The sequence below is a fragment of the Phyllostomus discolor genome, chromosome 5 (assembly GCF_004126475.2).
Source record: "Phyllostomus discolor isolate MPI-MPIP mPhyDis1 chromosome 5, mPhyDis1.pri.v3, whole genome shotgun sequence".
Classification (NCBI taxonomy): Eukaryota; Metazoa; Chordata; class Mammalia; order Chiroptera; family Phyllostomidae; genus Phyllostomus; species Phyllostomus discolor.
The window spans coordinates 29780993-29799206 of NC_040907.2; the positions used below are offsets into that span (position 1 = coordinate 29780993).

At 42.2% G+C, this 18214-nt stretch overlaps 1 protein-coding gene across 6 annotated transcripts in view; it reads left to right on the forward strand.

The window, feature by feature from the left end:
• The window catches only part of ST3GAL3 (ST3 beta-galactoside alpha-2,3-sialyltransferase 3), a 176848-nt gene that overhangs the window by 17106 nt on the left and 141528 nt on the right, over positions 1-18214 (forward strand). For all 6 annotated transcript variants that reach the window (XM_036025911.1, XM_036025909.1, XM_028513277.2 and 3 more), the window contains exon 2: positions 1335-1479. In XM_036025911.1, coding sequence (XP_035881804.1) covers positions 1365-1479 — 115 coding nt within the window. In that variant the 5' untranslated portion in view covers positions 1335-1364. The remainder of the gene's footprint in view (positions 1-1334; positions 1480-18214) is intronic.

Sequence of the window (18214 nt, forward strand, 5' to 3'; positions counted from 1 at the left end):
ACTTGAGGGGGGTGTACTGAAGACTGCAGCAGCTGAAAGAGGGTGGTGGAGAGTGTATTCCAGACAGGTCTCGGGCACAGAAACAATCAGGCAATGTTCAGTGAGTAGAAAGAATGGCTAGGCATAGGACACAGATGAGGCTGGAGAAGCCAGAGATGGGTTGGAGAGTAAAGAGGGGCACAGTTGGAAGCTGCTGGCCTGTGAGAGCAATTACTTTATTCTGAAGGAATTGAGAATTTAATCAAAGGTGTGTGAGGGAGAATGACCCACCAAGGATGTTCATACCCCAACCCCTGGAATAGGTAAATGTGTTACCTTCCATGGCAGAAGGTGCTTTGCAGATGGCATTGAGGCCATGGACCTTTAAAAAGTGAGGTCGGGAAGGGGGAGAATTCCTGGATTATTCAAGGGAGTCCAATCTAATCACTTGAGCCTGAAAAGCAAAGAAGTTTCTCTGGCTGGAAGCAGAAGCAAGATGTGGTAGAAGGAGGACTTGGAGAGATTCAGAGTGGGAGGGACTTAACCCACCTTGGTTGAGGGGGACCGCGTGGAAACACAAGGAGGAGTGCAGGAGCCTAGACGGCCCTACAGCCGGCCAGGAAATGCGGGCCTGCCCTGCAGCTGCGAGGAACTGAATTTGACCAACAGCCTGGGGAAACCTGGGAGCAGATTCATCTCTAGCATCTCCAGAAAACCCCGCTGACCACTTGGTTTTGACCCTTGTGAGACTACACAGAGGGCTCAGCTGAGCCACACTGTACCTGGATTTTTGACCCGCATAACTGAGAAAATAAATTCGTGTTATTTTAAGTGCTAAGTTTGTGGTACTTTGTTACAAAAGCAGTAGAATCCTAGTACTGAGGGGTTTTAATAGGGAAGCAGTGTCAGATACCATGTTATTAACAGACCGCTCCCCTGCTGCATGGAAAACAGATTTGGGAGAGTGAAAATTTGGAGGCAGAGACACTTGTCTTTGGAAGCACAGTGGTGGTAGGGATGGATGGAGGGTGGTGATGGTGGGGAGGGGATATGACCTGACATTTACTTGGGAGGTTGGAATTACAGGAATTTGTCATTGACTGATGTTGGGAAGGAGGGAGAGGCGGGACACGGGTTGACTTGGATGCCCCATGACTGGTGACGCTGTTTTGTGACACAGAGATGAGCAGATTGGAAGGTGCTGTGTCGTAAACTTAAAGGTAATTCCAGGTTGTTCTTCATTTGGAAATTCTCCTATAAATGTTTATTTTAAGGTAGAGTATGTCAATAAGATGATTGCTTTGCCTTTTAAGACCTAAATTGGCTTTGTTTTGTGGTTTGTTTGTCTTTTTTAGGTCATGTAAGAAATCGTAAATCATGTGAAGATGGGACTCTTGGTGTTTGTGCGCAATCTGCTGCTAGCCCTCTGCCTTTTTCTTGTGCTGGGATTTTTGTATTATTCTGCGTGGAAGCTGCGCTTACTCCAGTGGGAGGACTCCAGTAAGTATGGGCCCTCTAGCCTGCCCTCAGGGGGAGCCTGTCGCAGGTGAACTGCTGGGTTTTCGTGTGGCCGCGATGTGCTCGTGTTCTTCAGAGATGGGCAGTGAGACCAGACTGGCCATGTCTGCAGTTTAGGCTTAGAAATTGACTGCCACGTTTGTTGCTGTGGGCTAAGAACTAAAAACAGAAACAACTGCATGCCATGGCAAATCCTTGTGTGAACCCAGTGAAAGTGTGCTGTTCTTCAATAAAAACTCAAACAGTATCAGTACTTCTAGTCCTTAAATGTTGCTCTTTTTATTTACGATAGTGTATTGCTGCTCCCCTTTGCCATTTATTGTTTTAGGGCTTGGTAGTGAAGTTGGTTTTTTTTTTTACCCTTAAAACTGCACTTTTACCTTTTCTTTGAATTTTCAGTTTAATATTGTCTCTTTTATTTTCCCTAAAGAAATTCTGTCTACTTAATCTTTTTAGCCTTTGCTGGTACTGAACTTGTACCTGAATAGAAGAATGCCCCGCCTCTCCCAGTAGCTCCTGACTCCTTTCTTCCACCAGTGCCTGAGGTCTTATGTGTCACCCAGTGTGTTCGATGCAGTTGCCTGAACCCCTTGGACTTGGTTTTGATTCATCCAGTGTGGCCTGTGTGTGGTCTTAGGCTGGCAGTTGAAGGGCTGCCTGCTACTGAGCAACAGCAGCTCTGCATGTTCTATTTTTGGCAGTAGCTTGAAGGATCACATAGTGACCACAAGTAGTTTGTTTCTCTCGTTGGTTCTTTGGTTGTCTGAGCTTGTTGTAGAAAAATATAGAGTAGTTTGATTCCTAGTGAACGTCTCTTCTCTAAAGTAGTTTTATTTTCACAAACAACTACCCAAGACTAGTGTAGGATTCACTTGAGAGTGGAGTTAGTCTCTCGATATGAGGTTGAAATGAGAATAAATTGGAAGAGGCAGCTGGCATTTGGCCTCATACTGAAACCTTAACGTGGGAACTGTTGCCGTGAAGTAGTCCACTTACCTCTCACCAGGCCCAAACCACTGAAGCACTTTCAGGCCAATTTTTAAAATACAGTGTTATATCTTTAATTTATTGTTTTATATGGAATGTTTAAGTGCCTCTTCACTGTTTAGCTTATAATTATCCCTAATTACTTTTTGTTTCCAGAGTTTATTTAAATATCAGTGTTCCAACTTATTTTTAAAATCAAGGAGACGGCCCAAAATAAAGAGTGTTTATGTTAGTGCAGTGTAAAATTCTGTAGTCAGAGGCATTGTCTGTATCCCTAAAGTACACATTTATCTGTATCCAAAAAATAGATGGAAACACATGCAAGGGCGGGGGGGTCTCCTTTTCTGTTCAGAGCTACCGAGCTGTAGAAGGCACACTGAAGGGCTAAATATTTCCCTGGAGACGTCAGAAAAGACATTAACTTCAGCTGGAAGACCTGTTGTGTGTCAGGGTTCAGGCTAGGCAATTTACACATTTAATTTTATTTAATTTACTTCTTACAAATGAACACTCTTTAGAGGAAGTTAACAGTATTCATAGTTTCTACACGTAATATCCACAGTGTCCGTTGTTCAGTAAGTTATTAGACATACAAGCAAACAGGAAAATGTCATCCATTTTCAAGGATAAAAACAAGATATGACTCATCAAATGAGATGGCCCAGATATTAGACTTCATGAAGTAGCTATTATGAATAGTATAATGAATTAAAGGAAAATAGGGTGAATGACAAGTAGTCTCAGCAGAGAAATAGAAATGATAAAAAGGAACCAGATATAAATTCTTGAACTGAAAAGTATAGGAAGTAGTTAACAATGGGCAAATATGAAACACTCTTTTTTCCCTTTCTTAACTTGCTTAAAGAACAACTAATTATTGCCCTGCCTGGTGTGGCTCAGGTGGTCGGAGTGTCATCTGGTAACCAGAAGGTTGCAGGTGTTCAGTTCTGGGTCAGGTGCATACCTGTGTTGCAGGTTTGATCCCTGGTCAGGGTGCATATGGGAGGCAACCAGTCGATGTTTCTACCTCACATCAGTGTTTCTCTCTCTCTCTCTAAAAGCAATGAAAAACAATGTCCTCGGGTGAGGATTAAAGAAAAGACAACTAATTGCTTACATCAAAAACAATAACCTTGTAAAGTGGGGTTTAGAACATATACGAAGTCTGTCCAGAAGGTATCCAGCCACCTAATATGAAAAATATAGACATTTATTGAAGAAGATACAAGAAATGTTGTACACAGGACAATGACACCTCATTCCCCTTCAAAGTAGGCACCTTGCAACCTCATACAGTTCTCCCAGTTGCCATCAGCTGCCCCATTGTATTTTCCTGAATCTCATCAATGGTCTGAAATCTCTTCCCTTTCAAAGGTGATTTTAGCTTTGGGAAAGGCCAGAAGTCTCAGGGTGCTGAATCTGGACTAGAGGCAGGATCAGTAACCTGGATGATTTGATGTTTCACCAAAAAACTCTGCACAGGAAGTGCTGCATGAGTGGGCACGTTGTCGAGAAGAAGCTGCCAATCACCAGTTGCCCGTAGCTGTGGCCTTCTGAATTATCTGAACCGTCTGCAGAGGAATGTTCAGGCTTAATGCAAAACTTGGTGCAGATTTGTTGCTCTATTCACTCAGTCATTTTGAATGTGACAGCCACACAGTACACATGCTCACTCAATGTCATCTCTAGCCTCCACTGACCAGTACAGAGAAGTCATCATTATTCACAGATGCACATTTCAGTCTACTCTCCTTGGCTGTCAGGTTATATCAGTGTCATCACACAAACCATTCTTATTAACAATGGCTGGACTTTTTCCGGACAGACCTCGTATAATAAAGATAATATGATGTGACTAAGGACTTCAAGGTTGATTCACTATTTAAAATTAATCAACATAGACTTCTGGCCAAGATGGAGGCATAGGTAGATATACCTTGCCTCCTTGCACAACCAAAAGGACAACAACAAATTTAAAAACAAAAACAACCAGGACTGCCAGAAAAACAAACTGTATAGAAGTCCGACAACCAAGGAGTTAAAGAAAAAACATTCATCCAGACTGGTAGGAGGGGTGGAGACAGGAAGCCGGGGCAGAGAGGATGTGCAGCAAGGTGGCAGCTGGAGGGCTAGGTGAGCGAGGCAGCAGCTGGCAGACCAGGCAGTCCTACCTTTGTGTTCAGATAAACTGGGAGGAACTACAGGAGCAAGTCAGACCTCACAACGCAGGGTTCCAGCATGAGAAACTAAAACGTTAAAGCCTCTGGCTGTAAGAACCTGTGTGAGTTGCGGCAGCGGGAGAAACTTCCAGTCTCATGGATGAGTCTGTTGGAGGGGCCCATGGGACCCTTGAATGTACACAAGCCCACCCACCTGGGAATCAGCACCTGAAAGAACACAATCTGCTTGTGGGTAGAGGGGTAAAATGACTTAAAATGGGGCGAGAGACAAGGAAGCAGCACTGTTCCCTCTCTGACCCCTCCCCCACAGACAGTGCCACAACACAGCAAAGTGGGCTGCCACGCCCTGGCAAATACTTAAGGCTCTTCTCCTTACAATGTAACAGGTGTGGGAGACCAAGAAATATGGCCCAAATGAAAGAACAGATCAAAAGTCCAGAAAAAGAACTAAGTGATAAGGAGATGGCCAACCCATCAGATGCAGAGTTCAAAACACTGGTGATCAGGGTACTCACAGAAGTGATTCAGTATGGACACAAAACAGGAAGAAATGAAGGCCATGCCAAGTGAAATAGAGAAAAATACACAGGGAGCTAACAGTGAAGGGAAGGAAACCAAGACTCAAATTGACGATTTGGAGCACAAGGAAGAAATAAACACCAACCAGAACAGAATGAAGAAATAAGAATTCAGAAAAAGGAGAGGCTTAGGACTCTCTGGGACAACATTAAATGTACCAATATCCGACTGATCCCTATCATTTGGAAACATTACCCAAAAGCTTGAAAGAGAAGAGGAAGAATGAGAAATTGAAAACTTACTTGAAAAAATAATGAAGGAAAACATCCCCAACCTGGCAAAGGAACTAGACATGCAAGTCCAGGAAGCTCAGAGAGTTCCAAAGAACTTGGATCCAAAGAGAAACACACCAAGACACATTTTAATTACATTACCCAAGATTGAAAGAATCTTAAAGAATCTTAAAAGCAACAGGAGAAAAGGAGACAGTCACCTACAAAGGAGTGCCCATCAGACTGTCAGCTAATTTCTAAAAAGAAACCTTGCAGGCAAGAAGGGGCTGGAAAGAAGTTTCCCAAGTCATGAAAGGCAGGGACCTACAACTAAGATTACTCTATCCAGCAAAGCTTTCAATTAGAATGGAAGAGCAGATGAGTGCTTCCCAGACAAGGTCAAGTTAAAGGAGTTCATCATCACCAAGCCCTTATTATATGAAATGTTAAAGGGCCTTACCGGAGAAAAAGAAGATCAAAACTAGGAATAATAAAATCACAACAAACTCACAACTGTATCAACAATTGAACCTAAGAAACAAAAACTAAGCAAACAACTAGAACAGGGGGAGAATCACAGAAATGGAGATCACATGGAGGGTTATCAGTGGGGAAGGGGAGGGGGGAGAATGGGGGAAAAGGTACAGGGAATAAGAAGCATAATAGGTAGGCATAAAATAGACAGAGGAGGGTTAAGAATAGAATAGGAAATGGAGAATCCAGAGAACTTATATGTATGATACATGGACATGAACTAAGTGGGGGAATGCTGAGGGGGAGGGGGTATTGTGCAGAGCAGAGGGGAATAAAGGGGAGAAAAAATGGGACAACTGTAATAGCATAATCAATAAAGTATACTTTAAGAAATTTATTGAGACTTATTTGGTAGTCTAATATGTGGTCTATCCTCAAAAATGTTCCTTGTGCATTTTACAAGAAGGTATATTCGGCTTTTGGGTAAAATGTTCTAAAAGCATCTGTTAAATCCATTTAGTCTAAAGTATCATTTAAAGCTGCCTTTTCCTTGATATTCTGTCTGGATGATGTATCCATTGATGTCAGTGAGGGGTTAAAGTCTCCTATTATATTACTATTACCGTTAAATTACTGTCAGTATCTCCCTTTATGTCTGTCAATGTTTGCCTTGCATATTGAACTGTTCCTGCATTGGGTACGTAGTTAAAACAAATGTTTCATAACATACTGAATTAGAAACTGGTGAAAATCCAGATTCCTTTTTTTAATTATTTCATTCATTAAAATTTTTTTTTAATTCTCACTGCAGACAATTTCTCGTTGCTTTTTATAGAGAGAGGAAGGGAGAGAGAGAAAAGCATCAATCTGGGGGTGGGGGGATTAGACCTGCAACCTAGGCATCTGCCCTGACCAGGAATTGAACCCACAACCCTTTGGTTATGGGATGCTGCTCCAACAACTGAGCCACATGCCAGGGCCCAATTTCTTTTATTAAATTGTAAATTAAAAAGATTCACATAAATGTAAAACTATTATTTTTCTACTAAGTTTTCTGTTTTAGAAAATATTTTTCCTTAAAATGATATTGTTTATGGTAATATTTATTGGGTTTACTGTTAATTTTAAATGAATTTATACTTTTAAAATTTCTTAGTTTTCATTTTCTATACAGTAAATAATGTAATTATTAACCCACATACGCAAACACTCTTTGCAGTCCTCAGTAAGTTTTAAGAGTGTAAAAGGGCCTGATACCAAAAGTTTAAGAACCACTGTTTATTTTAGAGTCTTCAGAAAAGTGGAGTTCAGGCATCGGTGGACTTTCAGAAGTAAGAGTATCTAGGAATTGGTTGACCTTTGTTTCATTTTATTTATTTTTATCCTTACCCAAGGACATGCTTATTAATTTTAGAGAGAGGGGGAAGGAGGGAGAGAAACATTGATCGGTTGCCTCTCATATGCGCCCCGGGGACTGGACCTGCAGCCTAGATATGTGCCCTGACCAGGAATTGGACCCACAACCTTTTGATTTACGTAACTTTGTTTCAAACACTGATCCGCACTGGCCAGGTGGAATCGGTTGACCTTTAGTTGTGGATTCCCAATCGTGTGGATAAGTCTGTTGTTGAACTGCATGAGTTTCAGAAGTAGGGTAATTGAAGTGAAGCTGATACAGTCATGATTGTTTTTGGCTTTCAGAAACTTGTGTAATGGTGTGAAGCTGACATTGATTTATTTGAATGAGTTTAAACCTAGTTCTGGTGTTTACATGTTGCTAAAGAAAAAGAATGATCAATACTCTCTTAGATGGTTAGGAACCTTTTATTCTCAATGGAAAAGATGGGAAAGAATAGAAAGCATAACTCTTATAACTCAACAATAAAAAGATAATCCAATTTTTTAAATGGGCAAACGTCCTGGGTAGCCATTTCTCCAGTGAAGATACACAGATGGTCAGTAAGCACATGAAAAGATGTAACATCATTAGTCACCAGGGAAATAGAAATCAGAATCACAGTGAGATACCACTTAACACCTCAACACCCACTAGGATGGTTACAGTCAAAACGACAGACAGTAACCAGTGTTGGTGCGGATGTAGGGAAATTGGAGCCCTCCTACACTGATCGTAGGAATGCACATGGTAAAGCCACTTTGGAAAACAATCTGCCAGTTCCTTAACAAGTTAAACATAGAGGTACCATTTGACCCAGCAGTTCTACTCCTAAGTATAAACTCAACAGAAATGAAAACATGTCCATATTAAACTTGTATGTGAATGTTCATAGCAGAATTATTCATAATAGCCAAAAAGTGGAAATAACCCAAATATCTCTCAGCTGATGAATGGATAAATAAAAGTGGTATGTCTGTACAATGGGATATTATTCAGCCATAAAAAGTAACGAGATACTGATATATCCTACAACATGAATGACCCTTGAAAACATTTATGCTAAGTGAAAGAAGCTAGCCACAAAGGACCATATATTGTATGAAATGTTCAACATAGGCAAACTGTAGAGACAAAGTACATTAGTGGTTGTTTAGGATGGTGGGATAGGTGGAAGACAGCTAAAGGGTATAGGAGTGATCAAACCTGCAACCTTGACATGTCAGGACAAATGCTCTAACCATTGAGCAGCCTGGCCAGGGCTGAACAATGGTTCTTAAACTTTTAAGAAAGCAGGGAAAGAAGCCTGAGCAGCCAGAGAGGAAGGAGGGAAAGTCAAAGGAGGAAGAGTTTCAGAAAGAAAGGAATACAAGGGTGTGCATGGACCCTTTGACCTAGCATTTCCACTTCTAGGAATTCATCTGCAGGCATTTTGCACACTTGCAAAATGATCTGTGAACAGGATTACCCACTGTGGCATTTTTTGTTTGTTATTTGTTTGCATCATTGTTTTTAATAACAACAGCCTGGAAGCAACTTAAGTGTTCATCAATAGGGGTCAAGTCAGCTATCGAACTGTGGAACAGGGTGCTCTGCACCTGAAGAATGGGAGGGATGCGGAGCATATCCTCTAAAGCTGATAGGGTAAGATTTCTAAAGTGTGTTGTTATGTGTGAAAAGCAAGGGTTAGGAGATTTGTTTGGAGCTTAAGAATGTTTTAAACTTTTATCATTGTTTTGAATGCATATAACTGGTTATCATATTCCTTATTGCAAAATACTGATTTTTTTCTCTGATCTCTAGTATTCTGTTATTCTCATTATGAGCTTTCTTATTACAAGCAATAGTTGGCACTGAGGAATGGGAAAATCAAATTTGTCGGTTATTAAATCTGCTCCATTTTGAGCCAATCGCAGTTGCCTCCTGCCGCTGTTACGTGTTTGACTGCCAAGTGCCTTTATATGGTGTTTTAGCTTTTTAATGGAGCTTTGATATGTAGCAATTTCCCTGAGCCACAAGAGGGCAGAAGAACCTTTTGATTGCCACAGGACACGCTGTGCTGGCTAGAATCTTCCTTCTGGTAAAATTGTGCATGGGATTATTCTTTAATCAGCTCATTTTTTAGACTGTGTGCACCTCGCAGGTGGGGCCTGTGTCTGTCATCAGTAGAAGCAATAGAGGGGTGACAGGAGAGAACATCGATTTTGGAATTACAGATACCACTTTTTGTTCTCACTTCCCACTTGCAAATTACTTGGTGAACTACTAATTATAGTGCTTAAACTCTCTCAGCTTGAATGTGCAAGACATATTAGAGAGTTGAGGCTTTGGAGTAAACCCTACCTGGCTTTGATTCCTAGCTCTGCGACTTTGGGTAATTTATTTATTCTCTGTGAACCTGAGTTTTATCACCTGCAGATTTAATGAGCTAATTAATGCATGTAAAGCTGTTAGCGCTGTGTTGTGAACACTCAGAAAGTAACTGCTCTAAGTAAAATAATAGCAGCACAGGCAGATAATAGATCCTCAATAATTTTTGTTACATGGCTCGGTGTTATGTACTTAATAATTTCTTTATTTGACTACAAGCGAGGTGGTAATATTTTCTTCAGGACAGTCTCAAAGCTCTTTCTCTCAGAGGGTCTTCAAAATATTGTAGTCTTATTTTCTTGCAAAGAATTTGTCTTTTGATAGTATAATACATTCTGGATTTCTCTGGAGACTCTCAGTTTTAAAGCTTCCATCCCCTTGTGATTTTGTGTATTTTCATTTTTTACTGGAAAATACGGTACTTGCGCCGTACACCAAGAGAGAGTCGGGCAATGTGATTCTGCGTCAGGGTGCAGTGCCTGTCTCAGGCTGGGTTATGGGGAAGTGACTCTGAGATAAAGATTAGTGTGTGGAAGGCTAATTAGGGGGCGGTTTGGGGATCAGCACCCCTGGGAGGAAATGAATGGAAGGGAGGAGAAGAAAGCGTGATTGTACAGAGGGCAAGTTGGGCTGTGATTCAGTCCCAAGGAAGGTCTCAGCGGACCCTGCAGGGACTGAAGTCAGGGTGACCCTTCTTGGTTAGGGAGAGCAGGCTGTGCCTTTATAGAAAGTTCTTCCTTGACTAGCCGTTGGAGGAGGCTGCCCAGGAGGGGCCTGACTCTGGGCAACACAGCTCTCTTCAACCAAGGCATTTCTTGAGGAGGGCTGACCCTGTGACCCCCGCAACTGGGGTCTGAGGGGAACACTGCAGCTTCCACCAGTACGCGAGTCACCTGCAAGGGAAAAGCGCAATATGGTTAGTGTGATGGCACAAAAGATAGCTGTAGACAAAGAGTTGCTTCTAAGTAATACTGTAAGAGTAATTGTTGTTTTTGACTTTAAGAACTCAGGATAATGTTGTTTCAGTCAGGGTGGACTCTTCACTGTTATAGACTCACCTGAACTTTCAGTGGCCTAACACAGTGAAGGCCGGTGTCTCTCCTTCACACTCCAGTGCAGGTCTGTGCAGGCCGGCGAAGGAGTTCTGCTCCACCTTGTACTCTCGGGGACACGGAATCCTTATGTCTGTTGACCCCACCAGCTCCCATGGCCTGAAACCCTTCTCTGGGTCCTCTGATCCAGCTCACAGAGAAGAAATGGGTGAGAACTCGAAGACCATGCAGAAGGTCTCCATGGGCCAGGCAGGGCTGGAGGTGATATCCTGCAGTCCACATTGCACTGACCAGACCCCAGTCACGTGGTCCTCCTGTCTGCTGGGGACCTACCAGAGAAGGTCGTGTGGTCAGGAGGAGAAGGAAGGACATATAAGCCTCACTGCCACATTATTACATTGCTCATACCCTTGTGTTGGCTGAATTTCATCAATATTGGTGAATTAAAGACATCGCAAAAACTGTATATTGTTAATTTTCCAGAGTTACATATTTAAATTGCCACCATCATAATATTACGGTTTTCTTGACTTGGAGGTATTTTATTTTACTCGGTTTTTTCCAGCTTCATTATGTGTTTATTTTTATCTTTTAACTAATCTATAGAATTTTTTCAAATATTGCCCATTTTTAAGTATATTTTATTGATTATGCTATTACAGTTGTCCCATTTTTTTCTCCCCTTTATTCCCCTGCACCCTGCACACCCCCCTCCAGCATTCCCCTCCTTAGTTCATGTCCATGGGTTACACATACAAATTCTTAGGCTTCTCCATATCCTATACTATTCTTAACCTTCCCTTGTCTATTTTATGCCTACCTATTATGTTTCTTATTCCCTGTACCTTTTCCCCCATTCTCCCCCCTCCCCTTCCCCACTGATAACCCTCCATGTGATCTCCATTTCTGTGATGCTCTTCCTGTTCTAGTTGTTTGCTTAGTTTTTGTTTCTTAGGTTCAATTGTTGATACAGTTGTGAATTTGTTGTGATTTTATTATTCCTAGTTTTGATCTTCTTTTTCTCCGGTAAGGCCCTTTAACATTTCATATAATAAGGGCTTGGTGATGATGAACTCCTTTAACTTGACCTTGTCTGGGAAGCACTCATCTGCTCTTCCATTCTAATTGAAAGCTTTGCTGGATAGAGTAATCTTAGTTGTAGGTCCTTGCCTTTCATGACTTGGGAAACTTCTTTCCAGCCCCTTCTTGCATGTAAGGTTTCTTTTCAGAAATTAGCTAACAGTCTGATGGGAACTCCTTTGTAGGTGACTGTCTCCTTTTCTCCTGTTGCTTTTAAAGATTCTTTCCTTATCTTTAATCTTGGGTAATGTAATTAAAATGTGTCTTGGTGTGTTTCTCTTTGGATCCAAGTTCTTTGGAACTCTCTGAGCTTCCTGGACTTGCATGTCTAGTTCCTTTGCCAGATTGGGGATGTTTTCCTTCATTATTTTTTCAAGTAAACTTTCAATTTCTTGTTCTTCCTTGTCTCTTTCAAGCACCCCTATCATTCGGATATTGGTACATTTAAAGTTGTCCCAGAGAGTCCTAAGCCTCTCCTTTTTCTGAATTCTTGTTTCTTCATTTTGTTCCAGTTGAATGTTTATTTCTTCCTTGTGCTCCTAATCGTTGATTTGAGTCCTGGTTTCCTTCCCTTCACTGTTAGCTCCCTGTGTATTTTTCTTTATTTCACTTGGCATAACCTTCACTTGTTCCTCTGTTTTGCATCCATACTCAATCATTTCTGTGAGCATCCTGATTACCAGTGTTTTGAACTCTGCATCTGATAGGTTGTCCATCTCCTCGTCACTTATTTCTTTTTCTGGACTTTTGATTTGTTCTTTCATTTGGGCCATATTTCTTGGTCTCACACACCTGTTACATTGTAAGGAGAAGAGCCTTAAGTATTTGCCAGGGCGTGGCAGCCCACTTTGCTGTGTTGTGGTGCTGTCTGTGCGGGAGGGGTCAGAGAGGGAACAGTGCTCCTTCCTTGTCTCTCACCCCATTTTAAGGCACTTCCCCTGCTACCCACAAGCAGATTGGGCCCTTCTGGTTCTGATTCCTGGGTGAGTGGGGTTGTGTATGTTTTAGGACCCGGTGGGTTTCTCCAATGAACTCTATAAAAGGCTGAGGAAAGCGAACTTCTGCCAGAGAGAAGGGCTGGAACAGAGTAATAAAGAACTGAAAATTTAAGGATTCTTTGCTCCGGAAAGGCAAAAAGAGGCAAAATAACTTCAGGTATGTGCAGGGGAGGGGTGTATTTGTTTTTTAGTGGTACAGAAGAAAATTGCAAAGTCTGTTATCCTGTTTATATAGCTATGAAAACAAGTCCTTCTCTCTCCATCAGCTATAGCAGGAATGTGTTCCTTATGGTAACATGGAGGTGGTCGACAGATACAGGCTTACAAAGAAATACTCATGTAAATAGCAGTGATAGCTCCTTGCAGGGACTCATGTGAATACCACCCAAGCAGCTCTTGAATTGGCAGGAGAGAAGCCAAGGTGGAAATATCAATGACTTTCTGTCAGTCAACAAGTATTATTGCTGAGTGACAGCTGGTTACATACTCAGCTTCGTTCCGGGCAGTGTGGGGCGCACAGGAAGGCAAGATGGGGCCTCAGGAGTTTGCACACTGAGTGCTGGGGCACCCAGAAAGGAACCACGGCTAAGACAGGGCCAGATGAAGGGTTTCGGAGATCAGAAAGAGAAGTGAAATCCAGGAAGACCTTGAGAAAGAGATGGATGGGTTCTGACGCAACCCCGACAGGTGGGGGTCGGACATGTGGGGACATGGGAAAGAACTCTCGAGAAGTAGAACTTCAGCACTATTTCTGAAGCAAGTGAGATTGCCGAGGGGATGTGAAGGAAGGTGGGCGGAGCGGGTAGTGAGATAACAGGTTAGAGAGGGAGGGCAGAGGCAGGCTTCAAGGGCCTTGACGTCAGGCATGCGAGTTTGGATTTGGTGCAGCAGGTCTGCTGACGGCCCTTACGGTTAATGAAAGTGCCCCGTGGAAATGTGGTGCTCCGGACTTCTGTGTAGAGGAGAATTAACAGAACACAGCAGTGTCTTGTGGGATTTCTATTTGAGTACCTAGAATTTAAAATTGTCTTTTATTTCCTCAGTAAAGTTCATTTCACAGCCATTTAATCGTACTTATTAAGATAGTTACTGCCCTGGCCCGTCTGGCTCAGCTGGTTGGAGCATCATCCCATGGACTGAAGGGTTGTGGGTTCAATTTTGGGTTGGGGCACATGCCTAGGTTGCAAGTTCTGTCCCCGATTGGGGCACATACAAGAGGCAGCTGGTGGGTGTTTTTCTCTCTCATATCGATGTTTGTCCGCCTCTCTCTCTCCCTTTTTTCCTCTCTCTCTAGAAACAGTGGGCATGTCCTCAGGTGAGGATAAAAATAAAAAACTAAATAAAATAAAATTTTATAAAAGATAGTTACTGTTCTAGTCTCTAAATATCAAAATTAAATAACCCCCGGCCTCTGCTTCTGAGGAAATCACGGTTGGTTTGGTAAGGCGTGTTTGTGGAGTAGGCTCCCTGGGTGCCCGCAGGTGTGAGACAGAGGGGCACGTGGTTGTGCACACAGCGTCGCCCACACTCTCCTGTGGGAATGTAGGCATCCTGAGGCCTTCCTTAACTGATATTTAAAAATAAAGCAAACACCATAATTAAAAAGTAATTAAGGGAATTTCTCTCCCCTCACACCCCTTGATTATTGCCATATACAAAGAGTGGCTCATTTGACCTAGAAGTGCAGTGTTAGGGCTCAGGGGCAGGAAAGGCTTCATAGAGGAAGGGACTCTCAAGCCAGGACTTGAAAGGTGAGTGAATAAGGCTGGAAGTGCAGTTTCGGCAGGGAGAGCACCGTGAGCAAAGGTGTAGGGGCCGGGAAAAGAGCCAGGAGAGTGTTACGGGCTGCTGAGTTGGACTTCGTGCTAGAGGGAAGCTGCTGGTGAAAGGGTTTTGAGCAGGAAAGAAATGTGGTCAGATTTGCATTTCAGGAAGATAACTCAGGTGGCAGAGAGGAGCATAGATGAGACAGCAAGATGGGAGGTAGTGATACTACCTGCCTCAGTACTTTACCAACTGGGGAAATGCCGGGGTGGAGAGAATGCCTGGAGAGGCTGCACCGTGGAGGGGGGATGTCTGAGATGAATAGAGAAGGATAAGGAGGAGCACGGAGAGCAGTAGGGGCATTTGTGGCAAGGGGAAGATTATAGGCAAGGACACAAAGTGTGAGAGTATGGTGTGGTTGGAAAACTAGGGGAAGTCTAGCATAGCTGGTATGTGGGGTGTAAAAAGGGGGATAACATTCACTGGGTGGATAGATAATGGCACAGGTCACATTAAAGAATTTCGACTTTAAGCCCTGGCTGGCATAGCTCAGTGGATTGAGAGCAGGCTGCGATCTAAAGTATCGTAAGGTTCGATTCCCAGTCAGGGCACATGCTTGGGTTGCCAGCCAGGTCCCCAGTGGGGGCCACATGAGAAGCAACCACACATTGATGTCTCTCTCTCTCTTTCTCCCTCTCTTCCACTCCCTAAAAACAAATAAATAAAATCTTTAAAAAAAGAAAAAGAATTTCGACTTTAGCCCTGGCTGGTGTGGCTCAGTGGATTGAGTGCTGGCTTGTGAAGCAAGGGGTTGCAGGTTCGATTCCCAGTCAGGGCACATGCCTGGGTTGTGGGCCAGGTCTCCACTAGGGGTACATGAGAGGCAACCACTCATTGATATTCCTGTCCCTCTCTTTTCTCCCTCCCTTCCCCTCTAAAAATAAATAAATAAAATATTTTTTTAAAAGAATTTCAACTTTATCAGGTAAATGAAGAGGAAGCCTCAGTCCATTTATGAAGCATGTCTCAACAAGTTTCCAAGGATATACACATCTAGCATACAAAATAAATTCTTTGACCACAGTGAAGTTAAGCTATAAATCAGTAACAGAAAGATAACTAGAAAATCCCTGTATACTTAGAAATTAAGAAATAAGCTTGTAAGTAATCACTAAGTCAAAGAAAAAAATTATGATGGAAATTGGAAAACATTCTGAATAAGTGATACTGGAAATATCATGTGTCAAACCTTGCAGAATGCTCCTGAAGCCCAGGCGTGGAGGGGAATGTAGAGGCCTGAACAACAACAACCGGAACATAGACCCGAAGGCTTCTCTGTTTTAAGAAGTTAGAAAATGTTCAGTAAATTAAACCCAAAGAAGAAAGACATAAAACAATAGAGTAGAGTTTGATGGGGAAAAAAAGAAACCATATACAGGATTTAAAAAGCCAACAGTTTGTTTTTAAAAGACTAATGGAATTTGCAAAGTCTTGGCGTGACTGGCCACTCTGGAGGAGGCGGCGGGGGCCGTGGAGGGGTGGGGGGCGCGGTTGTGGGAGAGAGTGGGAGCGGCAGCCCCAAAGGAGCACTGCCGGGAATGGAGGGGGCCAGCACCGCAGCAGCTGCTGACATAGGAGAGATAACGAGGATGTTGTGAGCAGTTTTATACCAAAAGTTTTGAGAAGTTTGTGAAAACAGATCACTTTCTAGAATAATGTAACTGACCAAAACTGACTCAAGAAGTAATCCAAAACTTTAAAATCCTATAGACCAATGAAATGAGTAATCAAAAATCTTTGAACAAAGAAACTTTCAAGCTCAGATGGATTTACTAGAGATTTCTTCAAAAGGTTCAAAAGAATAAACACTTCCAGCTTCATATGAACCTCTCCCAGAGAACAGAAAAAGAAGGGTACCTCTTACTCACTTTTTGAGACCAGCACATCCTTGACGCCAAAACCCAACAAAGGCAACTCAAGAAAGGAGAAATACGGGCTGAGCTACTTAAAAATATGGATGTAAAAATCCTGAACAAAATTTTAGCAAATCCCACAATATACAGGGTTGGGCAAAAAGTAGGTTTACAGTTGTTAGTACGTGAAACAGAGTTTATTCTTAAAAAAAGAAAAGATTTTATTTATTTATTTAGAGAGAGGGGAAGGTAGGGAGAAAGAGAGGGAGAGAGACATCGATATGAGAAACACAGATAGGTTGCCTCGCCCACACCCCAGCCAGAGGCCAGGCCCTCAACCCAGGCATGTGCCCTGACCTGGAATCGGACTGGGGACCTTTTGCTTCATGGGACAATGCCCAACCAACTAAGCCACACTGGCCAGGGCACAGAGTTTATTCTTCTATTATTGTTTATCGATAATTGTATTATCTTTTCATACAAGTAACTGTAAACCTACTTTTGCCACACCCTTTATGCAAAAAAAAAAAAAAAGAAAGATACATCATGATGTAAATGGGCTTATCCTAAGAATGAACATCACTGAGTTAACATTAGAGAAATTCATCGATGTGGTCATTCACGTTATTAAGTAGGTTTTAACTGATTAAAAAGAAAAAGCATATCATTTCAGTAGACACAGAAAAAAACATTTATAAAAATTCAACATTCACACATGCTAGGACTGCTTAGCAAATGAGGACTAGTGGAGAACTTTAATCTGAAGAGTTTTAACACATAAAACATCTTGTTTAATAGTGAAATCTTCAAAGTTTACCTTTCGAGATCAGAAGCAAGACAAGGACGATACGCAGCCTCTTTCAGTGTTGAGCAGGAGGCCTCTCCTAATCCCCTGGGAAGAGCGGAGAAATGAAGAGAATGGAACCTGAGGAAGTAGTGGGGCAGAGGCGACTGCGTGGGTTTGAGGGAAATGTGGGAAGCCTTGCCTCCTACTTGGTTGTGACTTGGGCTCTTTTCTTTCTTTCATGAACTAGATGGTCTTGTATTGCAAAGGGAAAGGGCCTAAAGTTGATTCAGTTGCTTCCCCATGAAAACTCTGACCTGGATGCTTTCACATATTTTAACTTACTTAATTCAAATATTCTTTTTACTACCTTGAAAACTCATGCATTGAAGATTAGGGAAACTACACGAGAAAAAGGAAATACTGGGTCATTTACATAAATTCATTCCCTTTGTTAAATACTAGTTCAAGCTCTATTTAGGCAATATGAATATATTATACTTAATGTAATCTTTTTTTCTTCATTTAAATCTATATAGCAGGTCTTTGAGGTAGAAGGAAGTCTGGCAAATGGTCTTCTCCTAATTTTATAGATGAAGAAGCAAATATAAGATTACACTGACAAGGTCAGGGTCAATATGGAGCCAAGACTTCCTTCTTTCATTCCAGGGAGCACATAAACTATAATAACTTGAAAGCACATAATCAGAAGACTTTTGAAATGGAAATAAATATGTTGGGGTCAACAGAATATTCTGTAGTTAGTTAGAGTCTGTGTAGAACTTTAAGAGATAGGAGAGGGAGGGAAGGGAAGGGAGAGGAAGGAGGGAGAGAGAGGTGGGAGGCCTCCTTTGCCCCTGTGTGTCAGGCCTCCAGCCCTCAGCTGTCTGCAGAGATGAACATAACAGATGTTAAAAGTATTGACGCA